This window comes from Typha latifolia, chromosome 9 (genome assembly GCF_019914945.1).
Source record: "Typha latifolia isolate L0001 chromosome 9, TyphaL0001v2, whole genome shotgun sequence".
Classification (NCBI taxonomy): Eukaryota; Viridiplantae; Streptophyta; class Magnoliopsida; order Poales; family Typhaceae; genus Typha; species Typha latifolia.
Genome location: NC_133094.1, coordinates 733,996 through 761,675, shown reverse-complemented (window position 1 = coordinate 761,675; position 27,680 = coordinate 733,996). Strand labels below are relative to the sequence as shown.

The 27,680-nt window shown below is 40.0% G+C and overlaps 5 protein-coding genes across 7 annotated transcripts; 1 reads left to right on the top strand and 4 right to left on the bottom strand.

Annotated features, from left to right (window-relative positions):
• Positions 1-1,850: 1,850 nt before the first annotated feature.
• On the top strand, positions 1,851-22,718 carry LOC140794628 (homeobox protein knotted-1-like 3). 3 transcript variants are annotated; one of them, XM_073146732.1, is made up of 7 exons: positions 1,857-2,510; positions 2,707-2,827; positions 4,353-4,546; positions 4,622-4,753; positions 11,669-11,756; positions 22,196-22,244; positions 22,334-22,718. In XM_073146732.1, exons 1-7 carry the CDS (start codon positions 2,118-2,120, stop codon positions 22,335-22,337), a joined length of 981 nt encoding a protein of 326 aa, XP_073002833.1. In that variant the 5' UTR covers positions 1,857-2,117; the 3' UTR covers positions 22,338-22,718. The 3 variants fall into 3 exon arrangements, with proteins under 3 accessions (XP_073002832.1, XP_073002833.1, XP_073002831.1); XM_073146731.1 differs by lacking the exons at positions 11,669-11,756; positions 22,196-22,244; positions 22,334-22,718 and adding exons at positions 4,933-5,069; positions 5,159-5,571 and having other exon boundaries at positions 1,851-2,510; XM_073146730.1 differs by lacking the exons at positions 11,669-11,756; positions 22,196-22,244; positions 22,334-22,718 and adding exons at positions 4,933-5,069; positions 5,154-5,571.
• Positions 7,709-10,899, bottom strand: LOC140794630 (disease resistance protein RPS5-like). Its single transcript, XM_073146733.1, is given in 2 exon segments — positions 7,709-9,025; positions 9,027-10,899. Coding segments are annotated over 2 exon segments (2,766 nt in total). The 5' UTR covers positions 10,713-10,899; the 3' UTR covers positions 7,709-7,945.
• LOC140794627 (probable disease resistance protein At5g43730) lies at positions 11,886-14,895 on the bottom strand. Its single transcript, XM_073146729.1, has 2 exons — positions 14,176-14,895; positions 11,886-14,095 (listed from the first exon to the last, which is right to left on the bottom strand). The coding sequence occupies exons 1-2, from the start codon at positions 14,188-14,190 to the stop codon at positions 12,821-12,823; spliced, it is 1,290 nt and encodes a 429-aa protein (XP_073002830.1). The 5' UTR covers positions 14,191-14,895; the 3' UTR covers positions 11,886-12,820.
• Positions 17,691-21,958, bottom strand: LOC140795342 (disease resistance protein RPS2-like). The gene is made up of 2 exons (XM_073147846.1): positions 21,841-21,958; positions 17,691-20,808 (listed from the first exon to the last, which is right to left on the bottom strand). Exon 2 carries the CDS (start codon positions 20,711-20,713, stop codon positions 17,930-17,932), a length of 2,784 nt encoding a protein of 927 aa, XP_073003947.1. The 5' UTR covers positions 20,714-20,808; positions 21,841-21,958; the 3' UTR covers positions 17,691-17,929.
• A 599-nt stretch (positions 22,719-23,317) lies between the features above and the next one.
• LOC140794681 (probable disease resistance protein At5g63020) lies at positions 23,318-26,404 on the bottom strand. The gene is made up of 2 exons (XM_073146811.1): positions 24,741-26,404; positions 23,318-24,659 (listed from the first exon to the last, which is right to left on the bottom strand). The coding sequence occupies exons 1-2, from the start codon at positions 26,302-26,304 to the stop codon at positions 23,491-23,493; spliced, it is 2,733 nt and encodes a 910-aa protein (XP_073002912.1). The 5' UTR covers positions 26,305-26,404; the 3' UTR covers positions 23,318-23,490.
• Positions 26,405-27,680: the final 1,276 nt, after the last annotated feature.

The window sequence follows — 27,680 nt, the reverse complement described above, 5'->3', positions numbered from 1 at the left end:
CAAAACTTTCACGTGTCCATAGCTTGCAATGGTGGCCTGGGATGATTAGACACACGATTAAAGAGTTAACAAACGACTTTGCGAGCTACCATTTTGGACTTTTCTTCCCATCTTTAAATACAACTTTTTTTTTTTTTTTTTTTTTAACCTTTTCAAACCCAAGCTAGTTGGCGTGTATTAGGTCCGACACGTCGTGTCCTGTGGTTGGCTGCATCCTGCTACGTAGATAGGTGGCGGATGCTGCACGAAACCTTTTAGGGGGGGGCGGCAATTTGGGATGCCGACAAAGGAGGGTAGCACCAAGATTCCTACTAATCATGTGATAGAACTTTCCAGATCGACACGTGTCGACCTGCCGTAGCAGGGACCCACATGGGGCAGTTTTGGAATACGAAGAAATCGATCTAGAATATCATTAGTTTATCCCGAGAAAAAACACACCCGAATATAGAGGAAAACGTGATTAAGGAGGTGCACGTGACATTTATCTAATAACAATCACGAGGAAAGAAAATGCACTAATTATACTTTTAACACGCTTTTTTTGTTATTTAATCCACAGGATTAATTTTACTTTCCACTAACCACCGATCCTATTCTTAATTCAGAGAAATTAGGTTTTAACAACTTACGCTTTTAAAAATAATTAGTGAGTTAATATAATATTAGTAATTTAAAAATAGAGAATCTAATAATAAATTTATATTTATATATTAAAATACCAATTAATAATAAAAATAAAAAGTAGGGTGTCTTAAATGTCTTATATATCGCTGACAAAGGAAAAAAATTAATACTAATATGACATCAATACCCTCCTCGGTGAATAAAGTCGCTATTCCACGAGAATAGTAGCCACCTAACCTATCCATTTATTCTGGCCTCGAATAATTGCCGTAGGCTGCCGAGGGCGGGGACCGCGCTATCGCCACCGAAGTAGGACCAATCGCCACGTGGCGTTACCTCGACCGCAAAGGACGGGACCACTTTGGGACTGGAGCTCAGCCAGTAGACGGAGTGGAAAGGCCGGGGACCACACCACTGCTGCATGGACCACCACGGTGGGTTTCGAAGCGGGTGCGCAACGGCTGTCACAAATGTTGCATCCCCCGTCTCTTTGCCTAATTAAATGCACTTTTTTAATCCACTATTCCTTTATTCAAACACCCAAATTTCGTTTTAATAAGAGTCTTCTCGTATCGTATATAACTCTCTAAATTTGATTAATTATATAATTAGGTTATAAAGATATTTCTTAAAACTCTTTTTTTTTTTTTCTCTTTTGCATGAATAATCTTGAGATATACTCGTTAGCTAATAAAGTTTTTTTATTTTAAAAATATATCTCAAAATTTTAGCTTTAACCTTGGAGTCTATTTATATATAATTTATATTAAAGATAGAAAAAAATTGAGGGCAAGCTAACGAACAGGCCTAACGGTATAGCAACAGTGAGCAGAAGAGTAGGTCGGCGGGGACCACGCGGCGGACGAATCGACGCGATAAGCCGTCTTTTTAAAGGTTTAGCCGCCGATAGCTGCCTCCATTTCTTACGCTTAAAGTCAAATCTCCGTGGGACCCACCGATGTCCTTCCATCCTGTCGCGGCCCCATTGGTTGGGTGCTGCCGCAATGATCCAATCCGCTGGTGGGTCCGCACCGCGTCTTCTCGCCACGTGTCCTCGAGACCCTGTCTCCAAGTCACTCCCCTCGCCCTTCGCGCCATTTCCCCCTCGTCTGCATCGTTCTATTCACACCCACTAATTTATCAACGTGTTAAATTTACGTTTGACGCCCTACATTACAGTGATTTTGAAGTTCTTATATCCGATTAAACAAAAAAGTGCAAGTGATACTAGGAGGGAGTGTATTTATCACAAAACTGTCGTCCATCCAACTAACATATCGCAGATATCGATGATTTTATTTTCACGAAATTTATCAAGGAAACAAATATTATTACTTAAAAAGAAAAAGATTATTTAGTTAGCGACGCCAACTAATACTTTAAAAAAAAAGGTCTCTTTCCTCAACCCTCTATGCTTAAAATCCTTCACAAATACTTTTCAAAAATTTCTCTTGACCTTAAGAGGAGACTTCTCCGAATCGTGGATAGATATGGCGTTCCACGGCCACCTCTCGCACGAGATGGGGATGGCTTCGCAGTACGGTGAGCAGCACCTCGGCAACGACCCGGCGGTGCTCCGATCCGGCCCGGCGTGGCTCACCGCGACGGCGCCTGCGGCGGTCCTCGGAGGGGAGGAGGAAGGGAGAGAGGGAGAGGGAGAGGACACGTGGGAGAAGGAGAGGTGCAAGGCGGAGGTAGTGGCGCATCCGCTGTACGAGCAGCTGCTGTCTGCACATGTGGCGTGCCTGCGGATAGCCACGCCGGTGGACCAGCTGCCGAGGATCGACGCGCAGCTGGCGCAGTCGGGACACGTGGCCGCCAAGTACGCGGCGATCGGCGGCGGCGGAGAAGGGGGCAGCGAGAGGGAGCTCGACCAGTTCATGGTGAGTTTCCCCAAGTTGGAATTCAAAAAATCGATTTAGACGTAGTCTCTGTTTCTTGAATTTCCCGAAGATTTTCCAAGTAATTCTCGATCATTTTGTTGAGAAAACTACCTTTTTTTTTTTGCGACAACAATCTACAATCTGTTTGATTATCATTTCAATTTGTTCCAATATTTGCGGTTTTTTATTTGATTAGGCGCACTATGTGTTATTGCTCTGTTCCTTCAAAGAACAACTACAGCAGCATGTTCGCGTCCATGCAATGGAAGCAGTGATGGCGTGTTGGGAGCTTGAACAAGCATTGCAAAGCTTGACAGGTTTGACCAAATTTTTCGCCTTCTTAGTTAGGTTGAGGTCAATAAAGAGGACACTTTTCACTGGAGGACTCTGCTGATACTTGCAACTAATCATTCCTTTCCTATATAGCTTTACAAGGATTGATCATCCAAGTGATTTGATTCTTGGTAGTTGTTAATATGAAACTTGAGATCATGAATTGTTGCTAATACGTTTGAATCACATGCACTGATATATTTCGAATCGTGAGCAGCTAAAGGAATGATACCTAAAATTGGATTCTTCCATAGAGCATGGAAGTACTTGATTCATCAACTTCAAAACTAATGCACGTGAAGCAAGTGGTTTCCGCATTCATTGATGTAGGGAGTTTACAAATTGAACAGAGAATTCTGGTTATACTTGACCAAGAATTCAGATATAGTTAGTACTAAGATAGATGTTTTACTCTTAGTTAATAGTTTCTTTATCAGCTTTGGGTCACATATTAATCTATCACGCTTCTTTAAGTGCACTAGTACTGCATCTTGGCTGAGGTGTGAAATTAGTAACTGATCACTGAGCAAAGTTAAAATCTATGGAGATGATGTTGCTTCAATTTTCTCATTTTCTATCGTGTGACACAATAAACGGGACTGCAGTAGTTTGGATGATCATCCATATGGAATCTTCGTAGTATGATGATCACATATGCATAGCTTCATTTAAGGTAAAGAGAGTAAACAACGTAATACCTCAATTCATGAATCATCTGAATATCTACCTACCAGTGAATAAAAATATGCCTCTGCATCTGTGAAATCCTTGTGGAATCACATTACCTCAATCTAAGTGCATCTTAATGTGCTCCCTTTGCATTCCTATCTACCTTGACATACTCCTCCCAATTTAAGTTTTTGCAGGAGATGCATTTCTTCTTGTCCAATACCACTTCTCCATTTCCCTTTAACTTGCCTTAGCTTATCATTCAAAATTGATTGTCTTCTACTTACCCACTCAAATTGTGAAATAATGGATGTCATACCCGTAATGTTCTATTAATAATTTGTATTCTACACAGTTCTACTTTGTACACTTACAGACTGCCAATCATCTTTTCTTGCTACCTTACTATTGGACTCCGAGTATTTCACAATACGTCCAAATTCTAGGTGCTTTTGACTACCTTGGAGAACTAAGAGTTGGGAATGCACCTACACGAGGGTGAGATTACTTTGTGGATGGACAATGTCCACAGATCAGGTTCCTATTTTGAAAATGATGATCCGAATCTGATACGTTGCAAAACTCATGATCAGTGATTGTGGATTGATGCATCTGCTTCAGAATGTAATATGTTTGCCAGCTAAAGAACTTAATTTTTGTGTTAGATAATTTGTTAGAAACTTAGAATTGCTCATGCTTGTAAACTATGAAATGCATTTGGCTTTGCTTTCTTCTATTAATTCCATCTGGTTTATTTGTTATATGGGCTTTTTGTATTGTAGAAAGCATTGGTAAGTGACTACTGAACATCGCCCTAATGTAAATGTCTCATTGTGACAGGTGTTTCTCCTGGTGAGGGCACAGGTGCAACTATGTCTGATGATGATGATGACCAGGCAGATAGCGAAACAAATATGTTTGACGGTAGCATGGATGGACCAGATACTATGGGATTTGGCCCTCTCATTCCAACAGAAAGTGAGCGATCTTTAATGGAACGTGTGCGGCAAGAGCTGAAACATGAGCTTAAGCAGGTATGGATTATGGAGGAAACATTTTATAGGACTTCTATGTGTATAGTATGTTAACTGGGTTGCCTCAACTTTCAGGGATACAAGGAGAAGATTGTGGACATAAGAGAAGAGATTCTCCGTAAGCGGAGAGCTGGAAAACTCCCAGGAGATACAACTTCTACATTAAAAGCATGGTGGCAAGCTCATTCTAAGTGGCCATATCCAACAGTAAGTGTTGATAGTTTCATTTAAGCATTAGTATATTCCACTCTACTGGTTTACTTCTTTCCTTTGGCATATTCACAAGTACTTTAGCCATTCCTGAAACATTTTTAGTTTTGGAGAAATGTAGCTTATGCAGGATATCAGTGTTTCAATAACTCATATTTTCTTCCAAATTCATGCAGGAAGAAGACAAGGCACGATTAGTGCAGGAAACAGGATTGCAACTAAAGCAGATTAACAATTGGTTTATCAATCAAAGGAAAAGAAACTGGCACAGCAATCCATCCTCATCCTCCACGCTGAAAAGTAAACGTAAAAGGTTTCTCCAGCAAACTTATGTACTTCTTGAGTGTCCGCCATTTTCGTCCATGCTTTCCACCCATTTAACTTGAAAATAAATTAGCGCAGGTGACAAGAACTCCAAACACTTGGTCTTGATGATTGGTTAGGGCTAGAAGATACCATACGGAAATCAACTGTTGGCTGTTACAGTGTGAAGTTCGGTCAAACATTGATGAACGATGAAACTCATCAGAGGTTCGCAACAAATTGCTCTGATCAGTCATATGAGTAGTATATTGTTATTTATAAGGAAACTAAGCTAATCGTCCACAAAAGTGAAGAGATATAGTACGAGTGCTTGATTTGGTCCAATTGCAACAGTTCTTCTATAGGCATGTAAAGAAATGGAAATATTAGTGGATACTGATTGATCATAACAGTAACAGTGTCAAAAGAATGTAAGCTCTTTTCTCTTACCACCGATTGGTCTAGTATAAGTAAATTTGCCATATATATATATATGCATTTGAATTGGATTATATGTGTGCATGTACGGTGTCATAAAATTATGTAGGTAAGGTGCTGCATTAGCTGCAATTGAGTTGCCAATCTGGAATGGATAGATAGCCAATGTATGCAAGTATATCTATTAATAAGGATTTCTTGTCTTCTCTTTTCTACCGTTAAACTCATTTGTAATGGTTTTCTCAAGATTATTCTTTGTATGGCAAGAGTATTAACCCTGAGAGGAAAGTTCTGAAACTAGTGAATGCATCATCGCATTGCCCGAATAATTGCTGCTTCTCAGATTTATGACAAGTCTTTATTTTTTTTTCTCCTCCTTTTCATTTTGTTGCACCCGAGAATGGTTTCTTAATCTTCTTTTTAAGAAATTTGATGCATTAGAGAAATCCTTTTTTTTTTCCCATAAAAAATTGTGAGGTCTGTCACTCTCACGAGATAGTTACCACTAAAATTAAGGAAACAATTTTAACAGGTTTTGACTGTCACTATACTTTTAATCGCGTAGGAACTTAGTAGAGAATTTTTATTTGTATGATTTGTACATAATTATGCTGCTAACTTCACTGGGGATGTAATCGAGCCTAGATTTTTTAATCAAGCTTGAATTAAAATAAGGCAATTTTAATTTTGAGCTAAGAATTTTCATGTTTTAATTAATTTAAGCCTAATTTTGGGTCCGATCAAATTTGATTTAGATTTAAATTAAGCTTAAAATAAGGCTATTCGAAATAATTATATAGACTTTACAAAAATTAAAACGAATAGAAATCTTCATGTATTAAAAAAAGATATGCAGGAGCTGCAGCCTGATTGATAAAAAAAAATATGATTTGATTAGAATTTTGAACTAAACTCTATAAAATTAGAGTATATAACAATTCATTTAAGCAAATTTTAAAATATAACAGAAATTTAATATGGTATAAAAAGTATTATATATATATATATGTCTTATTGAGCCTACTTGATCGAGTTGGCTCATAATCAAGCTTAACTCAAAATTATATTTGAGCTTAGTTTAAAGATTAAGTTCGGCTGGGCTCATTTTTTAGCCAAGCTTGATCGAGTCTATTAAGCCGAACTTGAGTTGAGTTAGAGCCAGTTCAAATATTTTAACAGCCCTAAAATTCACTCAACCAGTCCTTCCTCTGTATGTAACACACTCTAAAGTTTTTTTTTTTTTTTAATACAATTAGCTATTTTGAAAACAGAGATGAGAAAAAAGAGAAGGAATTAACAACAACAGAGATATCCACCGCCGAGAAGCATAAATTAAACCATTTTATTGCTCTAGTAGAATTACAAAGGTACTTGCCTGTGGCTTACAAGTGACGTGTATTGAGATCAAGAAAACCACAACAAACCAAAGCATAAATTAAACCATTCACTGTTTTGAAAATAAATCATGACAAGGGATGACAGAGATGAATGTAAAAGAGAATAAATCAACGCCAACAGAAAAATCTACCAAGAGAAGAAGATTATGGCTGGACCATAGCCATAATTTTTACTAGAGGTAGCTAACCAATCCGCTACTGTGTTAACTCACTTGAAGTCCACAACAATGAAGGATATAGTCCACGGCGGAGGATGTTTCTGTCAAAATATTGACTAGTAGTTCAGAGTCAGTTTCGACCCCCACATTGGTTCATCCTTGTGTGTGGAGCTGTGTGGAGCATGAGTAGCCCTTTTTTCAAGGCCGTAGCTTCGGCTAGAATTGGTGACTAGAATCTGTTGTAGCGACTTTCGACTGTTATCAAGGAGCCCGACGAGGAGGATAGGATGAAGCCCGCCCCACCGAGCTAGTTGGGACTTGAGAACAAGCCGTCCGTGTTGAGCTTCAGATACCCAGTGGGAGGAGGAATGATTCTTCGGTCTCAGGAAGAAAACTTGGTACTATTATAGGCTAAGGCAACTGTCCTCTCCCAATGAATACTCACAAGTTTTCCAACCTTGTTAAAATAGATATTATTCCTGTTGTTCCGTATAGTCCATATTAAAGATATGTCATGATTGGGGGTGTGGTCAAACGCTATGGTCCAGCCCCCGTCAAACCAGGAGTGGTCCGGATTTCCAATTAGCCAGATTTTGTTAAATTCGGGCTATATGGTTCTAGCGAAAGAGTAAGTAAAGAGTAAATGGTCACAATACTTTGTAGATAACAATCTTATTTGTAAGACTCCAAAGATAACAATGTTATTGGATGGCCTTTATTGAGATTAGAGAACCACCACGAACCAAAGCCTAGAGAGATGTAAAAGAGAGAAAAATGAATTAAAGGCAACAGAAATATCCAGCGAAAATAAGAAGAATTACATCGATCTTACAAACATTTGCAGCGCTCTACAACTACAGAGTCTACAGTCTCATAAATTAAACATCATTCGATCACTCCTCAGATATTTCTTTGTAGAAAGGTTGGAAGGAAGATCTGATCCTGCTGCCTTCCCATTCTAAACTTTCCCACCATTGTTTGGGGCTTTCAATGAACTGTAATTTGTTTGGAATGCTATCTGATCTAAATGGGAGCTTCTTAAATTTCGGACAATTCTTGACACGCATACGACTTAATGCCGGGAAATTGACTGTAGAGTGGCAAATGGAAACCATCTCTGGTAGATCGTAAAAGTATATCTCATTGAGACAAGGGAAGGTAGATGTCGACGTGATTTCTTTCTCTTCCTCCCTTCCTGCTGTATCTGAAACATTTTCACCATAATTCTCTGCCCCATAAGCAATTAGCTGCCTCACATTAGAACAGAGAGATACGTACAAAATCCTAAGGCATGGTAGATGCAAAATCCATGAAATGTTCTTCAACATAACACAAGACTCTATATATAAGAAGAGAAGAGATTGAAACAGCTCTTCCGGAACCACTCCCTTCCATATTATCTCTTCTAAACCATGCATATGCTCAAATCGGAGGCCCTCAAGTGCCCGAAGATGCCAGGCAGGGTGTTGATGGTTACCTTCAATCACTACTTGGGTCACATCACTATTCACAAAACGGAGGTAAGCTAAGTTCATCTGGATTCGCTCTTCCCCGAGAAAGCCAGCCGACAAGGACAAGGAAGTTGATTTCTCGAGCTTGCTGATAACGAGCCATCGAACTGAGACATTGGACAACTCAGTAAGTCTATAGAGTTGTGATTTATCTTCTACGCAAATTCCAAGACCTCTTAGATTATCTAAGCACTCTAAGTCTTGAAACAGTAGCGATGGCAAATAGGTCAAATTTTCACTATTAGTGCCCCAAGTTTTGTGTAAGTCGAGAACCTGCAAAGATTTGAGTTTCGCGATAACCCCTTGATGTATTGTACGGATACCGGTACTTCTTAGAATCAAGTATTTGAGATTGACAAGAGATCCTAGCTCCTTAGGGAGTGATCGTATGCCACTGTTATCTGTAAGGTTGAGATAAAGGAGCAAATCCACAGTCGGAGAGATTGAGATATGTGAGGTCCACGAAAGCTCGAACATCTCCAAGCGATTCCAATTCCCGGTTGCGCAAAAGCATCAATGTAGTGAGTTTGGATGAAGAGGGTGTAGATGCGATAGGAGGAAGTTCTCGTATCTTACTAAGCATCAACGTTATCCTTTCTGCTTGATGCCAAATTCTTTTGTCGCGTGGAGCCTCATCTTGAAAGACCATCCATTTGTTCTTGTTCTTTCCCTTGTCACGCGCTATCCACAATGCCATATCACGTAATACATCATGCATCCTCACTCGCAAACCATATCTCCGATCTGGTTCCAATAAGCAGGCTGCTACCAAGTCACCGATCAGAGTGTATCCGGTGTTAAAAGCTTCCGACATGTTGTCAAACTCTTTTATTAAGCCTAATCCCATCCAGCATTCGATGAGTTCTTCCTTCTTGATCCAATAATCCTCGGGCCACATGGAGCAAGACAAGAAACATTCTCTCAAGGTGTCAGAGTTCAAGCTATCGTAACTGAACTTTAATCTATAAAAGGTACCTTTCTCAATATCCTCAGGCGAGTGCTTTTCGACCTTGTCGAGTTGCGATTTCTTGAGTAGATCAATGGCATGTTCCCATTCTCTTGGATCCTTCTTCTCGTACATAGCTCGACCGGTAGTGATAAGAGCCAGTGGCAAGCCGCGCAACTCCTTGACCACATCTTTTGCAAGACTTGATATTCGAGGATGAGAGCTGATGGTTTCCTCGCCAACCTTCTCCAGGAAGAGGCTCCATGCGTCTTGATAGTTCAGAGACTCTACTTTGATCTTCTTCCTCACCTCCATTTGACCACAAACAGTTGTTGATCGTGTCGTCAAGACCACCTTGCGTTTGCATCCACCGACCAGGCCGAGGGGAAACGGGATTCCCACTTCCTGCAGATCAATTCTCTCCCAAATGTCGTCCAACAGCAGGAGAAAGTTTCTTTTGCTCAGGAAACTAAAGATAATGTGAGCTTGTGTCGAGACATCCCCATCTCGCTGCAGTTTCAGACTCTTGGCGATCTCCTTTTGGAAATTTCTCGTTGTATATGATTGAGAAGCCGTATAGAAGATAACAACATCAAAAGAAGAGTCGCCAATAAAAGAGTTGTTGATTTGTCCGAGGAGGCAAGTCTTCCCTACGCCACCCATGCCCCAAATTCCGATCATCCCCACCACTTGTTCCTCTTTAATATAATGGAGTGCTTCTTCAAGATTTGGATTTGCATTCGGAAGTGCTGTTGATGTGGTAGGAATAGGCACCTCCTGGACAGGAGGCGGCACCGGTGTTATTGAGACCTCCTCGGTTGTTTCACTGTTTAATAATCTTTGCACATCCAGAAGCTTCTTGGCGGCAGTTTTGCTGATAGTATAGTTTGAACAACAATCGGGAGAGAAGCATTTGAAGCACAAGCAACTCTGCTTATATTTCTCTACTATCGCATCCACTTGGGTTTTGGTAGCTTCCACCTCATCTAACCACCTTTGCAGTTGATGAGTTGGTCTCTGGCCATTCCTCTCCGCTATCTCGATCTTCTCGACGACATCGTCCTTCTTGGTGAGCAAATGCCCGCTGGCACTTCGGAGGGCTCTGACGTTGTCGCCGGCTTTAAAGGGATAGGTCAGCTGCCGCATCAGGAAATTGAACAAGGGAGCCAGGGCAAGATCTGCAACACTATTGAGAAGCTCCATGGAAATCAACTAGAAAGGGAAACGAGAGGGAGAGAGAGACCAGGACCATGAGGATGTCCGTAGAGCTCTCACTCAATAGTCATTTAGTCAACACTAACCTCCTCCATCAACTCTGGACCCCACCAGTTTGAATAATTTGGCAATTATGTAAACCATTGATGCAGCAACAGCGCCAACTAATAAATGCTCTACCGAACCTCTTTTTTTTTTTTTTTTTTCTGATTGTACCATATTAACTATAGCTGCGGTTATAGACGATCTACTCGACGTCCCGCCTAGGGTGAGTCATGCATAGATTAGGATTGAAAACATTGTCCGTCGAGGAAAGAAAGAAAAAATTGCAAAATTGCATTACAACTGTACATTCACGGGTATTATTACTGCTCCTCTCGTCTTCTATGGTGTAAGATGATGCTCATATATTGTTTTGGATTAAGTTAGATTTCAAAGTCTGTATATGTTAAGTCAAATTTTTTTTCCTTTGGTAGGACTTCTTCATCTCGAACAAATTATATAATAAGACTAAATTAAATAAACTAATGTGCACGCTTGTCCTAGCTCTTCATAGCATCCAGCTGTATAAACCAATGTTGCTTCTTTCTTAAAGGAGTTGTTGATTTGTCTGGGGAGGCGGGTCTTCCCAACGCCAACCATGCCCCTTTAATATTCCGATCATCCCCACCACTTGCTCTTCTTTAATTAATGCAGCGGAGTGCTTCTTCAAGATTCGGATTTGCAACCAGAAGCGCTGTTGATGCGGTAGGAATGGGCACCTCCTCCTTTGTTTCATAATTTTAACAACCTTTAATTTGCACATCCAGAAGCTTTTTGCGGCAGTTTTGCTGATACTGTGGTTTGAACAACAACCGGGAGAAGCATTTGAACCACAAGCACTTGAAAATTAATGCAGGATATTAACACTTCAATAACTCGTATTTTCTTCCAATTTCATGCAGGAAGAAGACAAGGCACGATTAGTGCAGCAAACAGGATTGCAACTAAATCAGATTATAAATTGGTTTATCAATCAAAGGAAAAGAAACTTCTCAATGCATGAATATGATCATAAGGGGGACATAGTGAAATATGATTTATTTAGAATAATATTATCAACTTAGTTACTATTGAAGATGCTATAGGAACATCTACCTATAACATGACAAAGTATAAATATAACTATAAATGATTTGGTTATTCTCCTCTGCTGTAGTGGAGACATCAATACCATTCTATTTTACTCTTTGTAGAATTACAAAGATACTTGCCTGCGGCATACAATGAATAACCATTATTGAGATATAAAACCGCAACAAACCAAAGCATAAATTAAACCTTTGCTGTTTTGAACATAAATCGTGACAAAGGATGACAGAGATCAATGTAAAAGAGAATAAATTAACGCCAACATAAATATCTATCAGCCAAGAGAAGAGGCTACCTCTGACAATTATTCCACGTTGATGTAAAATGGTTGGAGGGAAGTTTTGACACTGCTGTCTTCCCACTCTAAACATTTCCACCATCCATTGGAACCTTTAATAGATTTTAATTTGCTCGGGATGTTACCTGGTCGGAATGGGAGCTTCTTTAATTTCGGACAGTTGTGGACATTGATATAATTTAATGCCGGGAGAGCGAATGCGGAGTGACAAATGGAAACCATCTCTGGAAGACCAAACAAAATTATCTGCTTGAGGCGAGGGAAAGACGAAACAACATTCTCGCCATGATTTTCCGCCCCACAAACAATTAATTCCCTCATACTAAAACACCAAACTACCACCAGATGCGTAAGGCATGGGAGATGCAAAATCCATGAAATGTTCTTCAGCATGTCACAATCAAGTACATGTAAAGAGCAAAGAGCTAGAAAGAGCTCCTTGGGAACTACTCCCTTCCATATTATCTCTTCCAAACTGCGCATTCCAACAATTTCGACTGTCTCAAGTGCCCGAAGATGCCATGTGGGGTGTTGATGGCTACCTTCAATCACCAGTTGGGCCACATTGCTTTTCAAAAAACAAAGTTCAGCTAAGTTCATCTGGATTTTCTTGTCCCCAAGAAAGCTAGTCGACAAGGAGAAAAGGAAGTGGATTTTTCTAAATTGCTTATGCCGAGCCACCAGACTGATAATCCAGATGGTGTTGCGATGTATCTCCTATGCAAATTCCAAGACCTTTTAGATTGTTTAAGCACTCTAACTCTTCCAACAGTTGTGATGCCAAGTAGGTCAAATTTTCATCAATAGACCTCCAATTATGATATAAGTCGAGAAGCTGCAAAGACTTGAGTTTTGCAATAACACCTTGAGGTATTGTATGGATTCCAGTATCCCGTAAAATCAGGAACTTGAGATTGACAAATGATCCCAGCTCCACAGGGAGAGACGGCATTTCATTGTTTGTAAGGTTTAGGTATCGGAGCTGGACCAACCCACATACCTCTTTGGGAAAATGTATAATTCTACAATTGGAGAGGTCAAGATATGTGAGTGCAACTAGAGCTCCAATATTATCTCCAAGCGCTGTCAAGTTATAGTTACGTGAAAGCATCAAAGTGGTGAGTTTAGATGAAGAGGGTGTAGCTGCAATACGAGGAAATTCTTTGATTTTACTGTTAATCAACATTATCCTTTCTGCTTTATGCCAAATTTCTTCATCACGTGGAGCCTCATCTCGAAAGACAATCCATTTGTTCTTGTTCTTCCCGTTGTCGTGTGCTATCCACAATGCCATATCGCGTAACACATCATGCATCCTCACTTCATCATATACTTCATTCTCCTCTAATAAGGATGCTCTTATCAGATACCTGATCAGGGTGTGCCCGGTGTTATATGCTTCTGATATGTAGTCAAACTCTTTTATGAAGCCTAATCCCATCCAGCATTCGATGAATTTTTCCTTCTTGATCAACCAATCCTCGGGCCACATGGAGCAAGACAAGAAACACTCTCTCAAGGTGTCAGACCTCAAATTATCATAACTGAACTTTAATCTATAAAAAGTACTCCCTTCTTGATCCTCGCGTGAATGCTCGACCTCATCGAGTCGCGACTTCTTAAGTAAATCAATGGCATGTTGCCATTCTCTTGGATCCTCTTTATCGTACATGGCCCGACCGGTTGTGATAAGAGCCAGTGGCAAGCCCTCCAATTCCTTGATGACATCTTTTGCAAGGCGTGGTATGAGAGGATGAGAGCTGATGGTTTCCTCGCCAACCTTCTCCAGGAAGAGGCTCCATGCCTCGTCATCGTTCAGGCACTTCACTTTGATCTTCTTTCTCACCTCCATCTTGCCACAAACATTTATTAATTGCGTGGTCAACACCACCTTGCGCTTGCATCCGCCGACCATTCCGAGCGGAAATGGGATTCCAACATCCTGCAGATCAAGTCGCCCCCAAAGGTCGTCCAACAGCAGGAGGAAACTTCTATTCCTTAGGAAATTGAAGATGATGTTACCTTGTACCGACACATCCTCGTGTTGCTGCAGGTCCAGCTTCTGTGCTATCTCCTTTTGAAGTTTTCCTATTGTACGTGATTAAAAGCAGAGCCACCAATAAAGGAGTTGTTGATTTGTTTCAGAAGGTGGGTCTTCCCTACACCACCCATGCCCCAAATTCCGATCATCCCCGCCATTTGATCCTCTCTGATGTAGTAGAGTGCTACTTCAAGATTTGAATTTGCGATCGGTGATGATGTTGATGTGGTAGGAATAGACACCTCCGGGACAGGAGGCGGCACCGGTGTTATCGCCACCTCCGTCGTTCTGTCATCATCCAACAACCTTCGCACATCCAGAAGCTTCATGGCTGCAGCTTTGCTGATAGTATAGTTTGAACAGCAATTAGGTGAGAAACATTTGAAGCACACACACCTTTGGGTATATTTCTCTACTATCGCATCCACTTCGGATTTGGTAGCTTCCACCTCATCTAACCATCCTTGAAGTTGATGAGTTTGTCTCTGGCCATTCTGCTTAGCTATCTCGACACGCTCCATCGCATCCTTCTTCTTGTTGAGCAAACGCCTGGTGGCCCTTTCGAGCTCTATCACGTTATCATCAGCTTTAAACGGATACGTCAGTTGGCGCGTGACGAAATTGAACAACGGAGACAGGGCAACGCTTGCGAATCCATTGAGAAGCTCCATGGATTTCAACTAGAGAGGAAGAGAGAAAGAGAGGTAGAGAAGATGAGAAGCTTCGAGGAGATGCTTTGGAAAATCAATTGTGATTATGACTTCCATTTTGAAAAATGCCATGTCGGCTTACAATACTAAATCCTAACCGTTGTGCTCTTTTAAGAAGCGGCCTTGATCTCGCCACGTTTTCACCCTTTGCGGGAATAACGAGCGGGTTGCTCGAACGTCTCAGATCGCAATCGCATCGCAGATGTGTATCCATCCCATTAGATTTAAGTTAATCAAACATTAAATATTACAAGGTTTAGAAAAGCTTAAAGAATAACACATTTATATCGTTTTTCTTTCTTGTGAAATAAGAAAATCATTAATAACTAATTAATTAGAAAGATGTTGCTCTCCTAAGGCACATTCTAAATTGATCCCTCTCCTCTTTCTCAGAATTCTGACCCAACCCTAGAAGAACATCCTTATAGAGAAGTTTGCTACTCTCCCCCTTCTCCCAATTACTGGAAGAACCATGGAGAGATTTCTCCTGATATAACCCATCAAATTTCGGTGTGGGAATAGCAGACTCCCCTTTCGAGGAAATCCCACTCACCTCGCTTGCGGGTTGCAATCGGGTTCGTTCCGATGATGCCGAATCTGCGAGAGAATGGGCCGATCTCTGGGCTGAATCACTGGAGTTTCCTGGATCATAGCCCAAATCTAAGCCCAAACCCTTTTCTTGATCGTCGGAACCCAATTCACCTTCATGATCGCGAGAGTCCATTTTCTTTTTGAGAATGTATATAACAAGAGTAGAATTGGGCCATGCTTTTGAGAATACGATTAACAGAGTTGATGGAAAATTAATAGCTGAATCTTATCTAGAGAATATAATTTATGAAATTTATGGCCATCAAGAAACACACGTGGAATTAAAAATCTCCCACTTATTATAATACAAGTAGATGTTTTGAAAACAGAGAGGTTAAAAAGAAAACAAATTAACAGAATCAAAGATATCCAACGGATAGCAGAATAATAGCCCTCTTACAAATATTAGCCTCACTCAAACTTGGTGGAAAACATCATTGGAGTCATTTCTTTGTATGACTGCGGCAGTCACATGTTTTGTGAATTATTGTAGCTAATTCTCTCAGATTTATGAAGAGTTTAATTTTTATCTTCTTTTGAATGCAGCAGAGAAATCTTTTCCTTTCGCAACAAAAATTGAAGTTCATCATTGTGGGATCCTAGTGATGGGCTTATATAGAAAAATATCTTATTCACACGAGATCGTTAGAATTAAAATGGAGGAAACAATTTTAACAGGTTTTGATCATCATATATTATTTGTACTTTATCATATACGAGCTTGGCAGAGGATTGGCAATAGAATGAGAAAGCCATACTATGATGCTAACCCCACTCGATCATTCACTCAAATAAAATAAAATTAAAAGAACTCCACTCGATCAATCAATCCTTCATCAAGAAACACAGACGGAATTAAAATTAAACTCCTAATGTTCTAATACAAGTAGACGTTTCGAAAAGTAACAGAGATGTAACAGAGAAAAAGGAACATACTAACAGCAACAGAGATATCCACCGATCGGAAGGCAGAACAATCGTCTCTTACAAATATTAACCACTATCTGCTGATACTGAATCATCACCATTTTCGTCCACGCTTTCTACCTATTTAACCTGAAAATAAATTAGTGCAGGTGACAAGAAGTCCAAACACTTGGTCAAGATGATTGGTTAAGCCTGAAAGGTACCATATGGGAAGCATTGTTTACTGTTACAGCATGAAGTTTGGTCAGCATTGATGAACAACGGAACTCATCAGAGGCTCACAACAAAATTGCTTATCAGTCATATGAGTATTATATTGTTATTTACAAGGAAATTAAGCTAATCTTCCCACAAAAGTGAAGAGATATAGTAAGTGTTTGATTTGGACCAATTACAACAGTTCTTCTACAGGAATGTAAAGAAATGGAAATATTAGTAGGTATTGATTGATCATAACAGTAACAAGTCAAAAGAATGGAGGCTCTCTTGTCTTACTACAGGTTGGTCTAGTATAAGTAATTTGCCATATACATGCATTTACGTTGGATTATGTTTGTGGATGTTGTCATAAATTATTCAGGTAAGATGCCAGCTACACTAGCTACAAGTGATAGTTGTGTGTTGCCACTCTGGAATGGATAGCCAACATATGCAAGTATATCTTTTAATAAGGATTTTTCTGTACCGTTAAACTCTTTTGTAATGGTTTTCTCTGGATTATTCTTTGTATGACAATAGTGCTAATCCTGAGAGGAAAGTTCTGAAGCTAGTGAATGCATATCACATCGCCCGATGCAAAAAATATTTCATGCACATATTTGAGTGAAGCAATCACCCGTATGAATTATTGCTGCTTCTCAGATTTATGCCTAAGAGAATGTTTTTGTTAATCTTCTTTTCGAGAAATTTGATGCATTTGAGAAATCATTTCTTTTCCCACCAAAAATTGAAGTCTGTCATCATGGGAACCTAGCTACCTATGTACTTACATATAAAATTTCTCGTTCACGCGAGATAGTTACACTAAAATTAAGAGAACAATTTGAAGAAATTTTGATCATAGCTGACACTTATCACGTAGGAACTTGGTAGAGGTTTTCTTTTGTTCTTTTCTGTCCATACTAAGCTGCTAAATCCACTCAGTCATAACTTCATCATGCATATAACATAGATGGAATTAAAAGATCCGAAGATTTGAAATACAATTCGCTGTTTTAAAAACAGAGATGTGAGGGAAAAGGAATTAACAGCAATAGAGATATCCACCGAATAGCAGAACAATTGCCCATTAAATCCATGAGGCTTGTGAAGTCATGTAGTGATTTCAAGATCTATCATTGAAATCCGGGATAGCATCTCACTTTTGGAGCAAATAGATAAGGATGTAGTTAGTCTGCCATCTTTGAAGGTTATTGAGTGGTGTTTGGAGTTGCAAGAGATGATCAAGGGGAGTTATCATCTATATTGTTATTTACAGTAAAGTTTATTTAGAAAGATAAATCTTTATCTATATTTCGATAATCACGCCACCACTAAGATTTTCCATGTATAAAGGTTGGAGGGAAGTTTTGACAGTGCTGTCTTCCCACTCTAAACTTTCCCACCATAATTTGGAAGCTTGAATGGACTGTAATTTGCTCGGGATGTTACCTGGTAGGAATGGGAGCTTCTTCAATTTCGGACAATCTTGAATACAAATAGTATTTAATGCCGGGAGTGCCAATGTGGAGTGCCAAATTGAAACCAACTCCGGTAGGTCTTCCAAAAATATGATATGGAAGCAAGAGAAAGTGTCTACTATATCTGCAAAATTCTCACCATGATTGTCTGCCCCATGAGTAATAAGTTGCCTCATACTGGTACATGACGATATCCACAGCTCTCTAAGGTTTGGGAGATGCAAAATCCATGAAATATCGTTTAACATGCCACAGCCATGTACACTTAAAATGCGAAGAGCTTGAAACAGCACCCCGGGAACCACTCCCTCCCATATTATCTCTTTCAAACTGTCCATATTATCAAACTGAAGGGTCTCAAGTGCTTGAAGATGCCATGTGTGGCTCTGATGGTCGCCTTCAATCACCACTTGGGTCACATGGCTATCAAAAAGCCGGAGGTAAGCTAAGTTCATCTGGATTTGATCATCCCCAAGGAAGGTAGTCGATAAGGAGAAGGAAGTGGATTTCTCTAGCTTACTTATACCAAGCCACCGAACTGACACATTAGGCAACATAATAAGTCTATTGAGTTGTGACGTATCTTCTATGCGGATTCCAAGACCTTTTAGATCGTTTAAGCACTCTAACTCTTCGAACAGCAGTAATGGCAAATAGGTCAAATTTCCACCTTCAGTGCCCCATACTTCACATAAGTCGAGAACCTGCAAATATTTTAGTTTCGCTATAACACCCTGATGTATTGTACGGATTCTAGTATTTCTTAGAATCAGCAAGTTGAGATTGACGAGAGATCCTAGCTCCTCAGGGAGTGACGAGATTTTGTTATTTGCAAGGTTGAGGTATTGGAGCTGGACCAACACACATATTTCTTTGGGAAAATGAACAAATCCACAGCAGGAGAGGTCAAGATATGTGAGTGCAACTAGAGCTCCGATATCTCCAAGCGCTCTCAATTCTAAGTTGCACGAAAGCATCAAAGTGGTGAGTCTGGATGAGCAGGGTGCAGTTGCAATAGGAGGAAGTTGTTGGATTTCACTGTCCATCAACGTTATCCTTTCTGCCTCGTGCCACATGTGTTTAGCACGTGGTATCTCGCCTCGAAGGACAATCCACTTATTCTTGTTCTTCCCGTTGTCGCGTGTTATCCACAACGCCATATCACGCAACACATCATGCATCCTCACTGAACGATCCAAATGATTAGCCGGTTCTAGCAAGCATGCTCCTATCAGGTTGCCGATCAGAGTGTGCCCGATGTTGTAAGCTTCCGACATGCTATCAAACTCTTCTATTAAGCCTAATCCCATCCAACATTTTATTAGTGCATCCTTTCTGATCGAATAATCCTCGGGCCACATGGAGCAAGATAAGAAACACTCTCTCAAGGTGTTAGACTTCAAGCTATTGTAACTGAACTTTAATGTATAAAATATACCTTTCTCAAGATCCTCAGATGACTGTTTTTCGATCTGGTCGAGTCGCGACTTCTTGAGTAGATCGATGGCATATTTCCATTCTCTTGGATCTTTCTTCTCGTACATGGCTCGACCGATAGTGATTATAGCTAGTGGCAAGCCCTCCAATTCATTGACGACATCTTTGGCAAGGCTCTGTATGGAAGGATGAGAGTTGATGGTTTCTTCGCCGACCTTCTCCAGGAAGAGGCTCCATGCATCGCGGTCGTTCAGACACTCCACTTTAATTTTCTTCCTCACCTCCATCTGACCACAAACATTTGTTGATCGTGTGGTCAGGACCACCTTGCGCTTGAATCCGCCCACCACGCCGAGAGGAAATGGGATTCCAACTTCCTGCAAATCAATTCGCCCCCAAAGGTCATCCAACAACAGGAGGAAACTTCTTTTGCTCAGGAAATTGAAGACGATGCTAGCTTGTGCCGATGCGTCCTCATCTAGCGGCAATTTCAGCTTCTTGGCTATCTCCTTTTGAAGTTTTTTGGTTGTACATGATTGAGAACCTGAGACCAAGATCACGTGATTAAAAGCAGAGTCGCCAATAAAGGAGTTGTTGATTTGTCGCAAAAGGTGCGTCTTCCCTACACCACCCATGCCCCAAATTCCGATCATCCCAACAACTTGATCCGTTCTGATGTAGTAAAGTGCTTCTTCAATATTTGAATTCGCAAACGGAGATGATGTTGATGTGGTTGGAATAAACACCTCCTGGACAGGAGGCGGAACCGGTGTTATCGCTACCTCCTCCTTTGTTTCATAATCTAACAACCTCTGCACATCCAGAAGCTTCTTGGCGGCAGCTTTGCTGATAGTATAGTTTGAACAACAATTAGGTGAGAAACGATTGAAGCAATGGCCCCTTTGGGTATATTTCTCTAGTATCGCATCCACTTGGGTTTTGGTAGTTTCCACCTCATTCAGCCATCCTTGTAGTTGATGAGTTTGTCTCTGGCCATTCCTTTCAGATATATCCATCTTCTCTTTGACGTCGTCCTTCTTGTTGAGCAGACGCCCGGTGGCCCTTTCGAGCTCTCTCACGTTATCACCGGCTTTAAACGGATACGTCAGTTGCCGTGCCACGAAATTGAACAACGGAGAGAGGACAACGCTTGCAAATCCATTGAGAAGCTCCATGGATTTCAAATGAGAAAGCTACAAGGAGATGCTCTGGGGTTGTCCTTCGATCTCTCGATCACTCGATACGAACCTCCTATGTCAACCGGGCCTACCTGTTTGAATTAAAAAAACATAGTTTTTATTGGTCAAAGACTCAGGAGTACTCATCACGGTCTTCAGATTTCAATACTTTGGCAATTTTGTGAACGATTAATATTTGATACAGCAACAACGCCAACTAATAGATGCTCTACCACAACCGATCCTAATCGTGCGGTGAGCATGCGCAGGCCAGGCCCTATTTGAATATCAAGTGATAGACTGTTTTATAGCATATTTTATGTAATATTTTACGGTCAAATATATGTGCTCCTCGTGTAGATAAAATTCACATAAAAATTTAGATGTGGCATATCGTCAATATTTATTTTAACATAATAATTAAAAGAAAATTTTATATTTTTATAAATAATACAAAATACAGAAGCTCATAGTACAAAAAACCACAACAAATCTCAATATATAAATTTAAAAATAAAAGTAAAGTGTTCATGCAGTGACAACAAACTATCTAACTTTTATATATATATATATATATATATATATAGAGAGAGAGAGAGAGAGAGAGAGAGAGAGAGAGAGAGAGAGGTGACTAAAACGATAAGAATAAGCTCGGTTATGAGGGCATCACGTGCCCCTAGTAGGCATTAAATTTTCTTTCCTCCAATTGAGAGCCTCACAATGCCTAATTAAAGAAAAAATAAGTTTAGTCTCACAATAAAAGAAGAAAACGCGGATTGTAGTGCTAAAATAGAAACCAGCGCAGGCAAAAGACCTTTGAATCTTCTCGTCAAATATTAAAAGCCCATGGTTTAATATCTCTAAAGCCTTTTAAATAAATCTTGTTGTAAACGATTTCCCCTTTTTGCTTGTTTGATAGGTTTTGTATTATAATATCTCATTCAATAAAAAAAGATAGTAAAAAATAAAATAAATAAAATGGAACAAAATCAATCCTTTTAGCATCATTACTACTAATCATGTAGTAGGAACTTGGTAGAGGATTACGATAAAATGGAACAAAATCAACCCTTAATCAAGAAACATAGAATTGGAACTAGCTATGTCAGAGTTGAGTTATGTACCTCCTCCTTTCTTTCTCTCCTTTTAGCACGTCTCTTCTTACCGCTGCTGGCGATCTCTCCCTCTCCTCTCTCCTCTCTCCTCTCTCCTAGCCTGAATGGATAAAGGAGGGGACGACTTTCCTCCCTGTGAGGATCAACCCCCCCTCGTCCCTATTTTCCCTCTCCTTCTCTTTTTCTTCCTCCTCTTTTTTTTTCTCCCTCTATGTTTTCTTTCCCTTCCCATCGCAATTTCTCCCCCTTCTTGCCATTGCCACCATAAGAATGCCTAATCTGGAAAGGGAAACAGGATTGCAACTAAAGCAAATTAACAATTGGATTATCAATCAAAGGAAAAAAGATTAAAAAAAAAAAAACTGGCACAGCAATCCATCCTCATCCTCCACGCTGAAAAGTAAACGTAAAAGGTTTCTCTAGCAAACTTAAGTACTTCTTGAATGTCCGCCATTTCTGTCCATGCTTTCCACCCATTTAACTTGAAAATAAATTAGCGCAGGTGACAAGAACTCCAAACACTTGGTCTTGATGATTGGTTAGGGCTAGAAGATACCATACGGAAATCAACTGTTGGCTGTTACAGTGTGAAGTTCGGTCAAACATTGATGAACGATGAAACTCATCAGAGGTTCGCAACAAATTGTTCTGATCAGTCATATGAGTAGTATATTGTTATTTATAAGGAAACTAAGCTAATCGTCCACAAAAGTGAAGATATATAGTACGAGTGCTTGATTTGGTCCAATTGCAACAGTTCTTCTACAGGCATGTAAAGAAATGGAAATATTAGTGGATACTGATTGATCATAACAGTAACAGTGTCAAAAGAATGTAAGCTCTATTCTCTTACCACCGATTGGTCTAGTATAAGTAAATTTGCCATATATATATATATATATATATGCATTTGAATTGGATTATATGTGTGCATGTACGGTGTCATAAAATTATGCTGGTAAGGTGCTGCATTACCTGCAAGGGAGTTGCCAATCTGGAATGGATAGATTTTCTTTTCCTTTGATTGATATCCAACTGATAGCAGAATACTTGCCCTCTTACAAATATTAGCCTCACTCAAACTTGGTGGAAAACATCATTGGAGTCATTTCTTTGTATGACTGCGGCAATCACATGTTTTGTTGAATTATTGCGGCTAATTCTCTCAGATTTATGAAGAGTTTAATTTTTATCTTCTTTTGAATGCAGCAGAGAAATCTTTTCCTTTCGCAACAAAAATTGAAGTTCATCATTGTGGGATCCTAGTGATGGGCTTATATAGAAAAATATCTTATTCACACGAGATCGTTAGAATTAAAATGGAGGAAACAATTTTAACAGGTTTTGATCATCATATATTATTTGTACTTATCATATAGGAGCTTGGCAGAGGATTGGCAATAGAATGGGAAAGCTATACTATGATGCTAACCCCACTCGATCATTCTCTCAAATAAAATAAAATTAAAAAAACTCCACTCAATCAATCAATCAATCCTTCATCAAGAAACACAGACGGAATTAAAATTAAACTCCTAATGTTCTAATACAAGTAGACGTTTCGAAAAGTAACAGAGATGTAACAGAGAAAAAGGAACATACTAACAGCAACAGAGATATCCACCGATCGGAAAGCAGAACAATCGTCTCTTACAAATATTAACCACTATCTGCTGATACTGAATCATCAGAATCAGAATCTTCTTCGTAAAAAGGTTGGAGGAAAGTTCTGACACCGCTGTCTTCCCACTCTAAACCTTCCCACCATTTTTTGGTACCATAAATGCTCCGTATTTTGCTCGGTATATTACCTGGTCGGAATGGGAGCTTCTTTAATTTCCGACACTCATAGACAGTGATATTATCTAAAGCTGGGAAAGCGAACATGGAGTGGCAAATGGAAACTATTTCTGGTAGGTCATCCAAAAATATTTCCTTGAGGCAAGGGAAAGTAGAGGTCAACATGATTCCTTTCTCTTCTTTCTCTGCTATATCTGCAATATTCTCACCATGATTTTCTGTCCCATCAGCAATTAGTTGCCTCATAGTTGAACATTCAATTACCCGCAGATCATTAAGGCATGGGAGATGCAAAACCCACGAAATATTCTTCAGCATGTCACAACCTTTTATAGATAAAATACTTAGAGCCTGAAACAACTCCCTGGGAACCACTCCCTTCCATATTATCTCTTCTAAACAACGCAGATTACGAATTTGTAGCTTCCCAAGTGACCGAAGATGCCATGTGGGGTGTAAATGGCTACCTTCCATCACCACTTGGGTCACATTGCTTTTCTTCAAACAAAGTTCAGCTAAGTTCGACTGAATTTTCTCGTTCGAAAGGAAGCTGGACGTGAAGGAGAAGGAAGTGGACTCCAACCTACTAACAGCAAGGGACCTTACTGACAGACTGGGCAACTCAATAATCTTATTGAGTTGTGATATACCCTCTACACAAATTCCGAGACCTCTTAGATTGTTTAAGCACTCCAACTCTTTGAAAACGAGTGATGGTAAATAAGTCAAATTTCTTTCATCAGTACCATCAGATTCGTATAAGTCAAGAACCTGCAAAGATTTGAGTTTTGTGATAACACCCTGAGGTATTGTTTGGACGGCAGTATGCCTCAGAATCAGGAACTTGAGATTGACAAGAGATCCCAACTCCTCGGGGAGTGACTGTATACCATTTTCTTCAAGACTGAGGTATTGGAGCTGGACCAACCCACATATCTCTATGGGAAAACAAACCAATCCAGAGTAGGAGAGATCGAGATACGTGAGTGCAACAAAAGCTCCGATGTTTCCAAGAACTTTCAAGTCATCTATACCGTTAAGAATTAAAGTGGTAAGGTTTGAAGAAGAGGCTGTTGCAAATGGAATAGGAGGCAGTTCTGGGATCATACCGAAACTTCGCGATATCCTTTCCGCCTCATGCCAAATTTCTTTGTCCAATGGTCTGTCATCTCCAGAAACAATCCATTTGTTCTTGTTCTTCCCGTTGTCGCGTGCTATCCACAATGCCATATCGCGTAACACATCATGCATCCTCAACAAAAAATCATATTGCTGACTCTGTTCTAATAAGCATGCCCCTATCAAGTCGCCGATCAGAGTGTGTCCAGTGTTATAAGCTTCAGACATGCTGGCAAACTCTTTTATTAAGCCTAATCCCATCCAGCACTCGATGAGTCTGCTCTTACTGATAGAACAATCCTCGGGCCACATGGAGCAAGACAAGAAACACTCTCTCAAGGTGTCGGACTTCAAGCTATCATAACTGAACTTTAACCTATAAAAAGTAGTCTCTTCCTCCATACCCGTTTGCTCGACCTCGTGGAGTCGTGAATTCCGCAGTAAATTGATGGAATACTCCCATTGTCTCGGATCCTTCTTCTCGTACATGGCTCGTCCGATAGTGATAAGAGCCAGCGGCAAACCCTCCAACTCCTTGATGACATCTTTTGCAAGGCTAGGTACGCGCGGATGAGAGTTGATGGTTTCCTCGCCAACCTTCTCCAGGAAGAGGCTCCATGCATCGTTCTCGTTTAGACACTCCACTTTGATCCTCTTTCTCACCTCCATCTGCCCACAAACAGCTATTGATCGTGTGGTCAAGACCACCTTGCGCTTGTGTTCGCCGACCATCCCGAGCGGAAATGGGATTCCAACATCCTGCAGATCAAGTCGCCCCCAAAGGTCGTCCAACAACAGGAGGAAACTTCTTTTGCTCAGGAAATTGAAGATGATCTTAGCTTTTCTCGACACATCCCCATCGCGCTGCAGTTTTAGATTCTCGGCTATCTCATTTTGAATTTTTTCCGTTGTACATGATTGAGAAGCTGTGGCGACGATCACAACATCGAAAGAAGAGTCCCCAATAAAAGAATTGTTGATTCGTTGGAGGAGGGCGGTCTTCCCAATTCCACCCATGCCCCAGATTCCGATCATCCCCACTTGGTCCTCTTTAATGTAGCGGAGTGCTTCTTCAAGATTTTGATTTGCATTTGGTGATGATGTCGATGTTGTAGGCACAGGCACCTCCTGGACGGGAGGCGGCGCCGGTGTTATCGCCAGTTCCTTCGTTCTTTCATCATTTAACAACCTTTGCACATCCAGAAGCAACTCGGCGGCAGTTTTGCTGAGACTGTAGTTGGAACAACAGTTGGGTGAGAAGCAGTTGAAGCACATGCACCTCTGCTTATATTTCTCTACCATTTCATCCGCTTGGGCTTTCGTAGCTTTCACCTCATCCAACCACTCCTGCAATTGATGAGTTGGTTTCTGGCCATTCCTCTCCGCAATCTCGATCATCTCGACGACATCCTCCTTCCTGGTGAGCAAATGCCCACTGGCACTTCGGAGGGCCCTGACGTTGTCGCCGGCTTTAAACGGATACGTCAGCTGCCGCATCACGAAATTGAACAACGGAGCCAGGGCAAGATCTGCTACTTTACTGAGAATCTCCATAGAAATCAACGGGAGAGGGAGAGAGGCCAAGAAACAAGATGAGGAAGCTATACGAGAAGATGCTTTGGAGTTAGGTACTCAATTTAGACCTCGCACTCGATGCGATAGGTTAGCCGGCCACTTCTAATCAATTAAGTAATGATTTTCTTATTTCACAAGAGAACAAATAAGTAATCATTCAAATTTGTAAAGTTGTAGGTCTGCCGAAAAAATAAAAAATGCCAAGTTGCAGCAATACAACTGTTTCTGGCTCACCCATTCCTGCATTGGAAATTCCACCCTCGACCAAGTGTTAAGATTGCTACGAGATTTCTTTGGGAAAAGGATAAGAAAGGAATCCGTCTCATCAACTGGGTGTTACAGTGTGAAGTTCGGTCAAACATGGATGAACAATGAAACTGACCAGAGGTTCGCAACAAATTGCTCTGATCAGTCATATGAGTAGTATATTGTTATTTATAAGGAAACTAAGCTAATCGTCGCACAAAAGTGAAGAGATATAGTCCGAGTGCTTGATTTGGACTAATTACAACAGTTCTTCTACAGACATGTAAAGAAAGGGAAATATTAGTGGGTATTGATTGATCATAACAATAACAGTGTCAAAAGAATGTAAGCTCTTTTCTCTTACCACTGGTTGGTCTAGTATAAGTAAATTTGCCATATATATGCATTTGAATTGGATTATATGTGTGGATGTACTGTATCATAAAATTATTCAGGTAAGGTGCTCCATTAACTCCAAGTGAGTTGCCACTCTGGAATGGATAGCCAATATATTCAAGTATTATCTATTAGTAAGATTTTTTTTTCTACGGTTCAACTCATTTGTAGTGGTTTTCTCAAGATTATTCTTTGTATGGCAGGAGTATTAACCCTGAGAGGAAAGTTCTGAAGCTAGTGAATGCATCATCGCATTGCCCGAATTATTGCTGCTTCTCAGATTTATGACAAGTCTTTATTTTTTTCCTCTTCTTTTTCATTTTGTTGCACCTGAGAATGGTTTTTTAATCTTCTCTTTTTGAGAAATTTGATGCATCAGAGATATCATATATATATATATATATATATATATATATATATATATATATATATATATATATATATATATATATATATATATATATATATGAAGTTTATCATTGTTGGAATCCTACCGATGGGCTTATATAAAAAAAAAAAAAATCTCATTCACACGAGATACCATAAATGATGCCTACCATGTAGGAATATGGTAGAATTGAAAGCTCCTAAGTTTTGTAAACACAATGAACTGTTTTGATAACAGAGATGTGTAAAACGAAAGGAATTAATACTAACAGAGATATCCGCCATCGAGAGGCTGAACAAACGTCCATTACATCATTAATTTGATG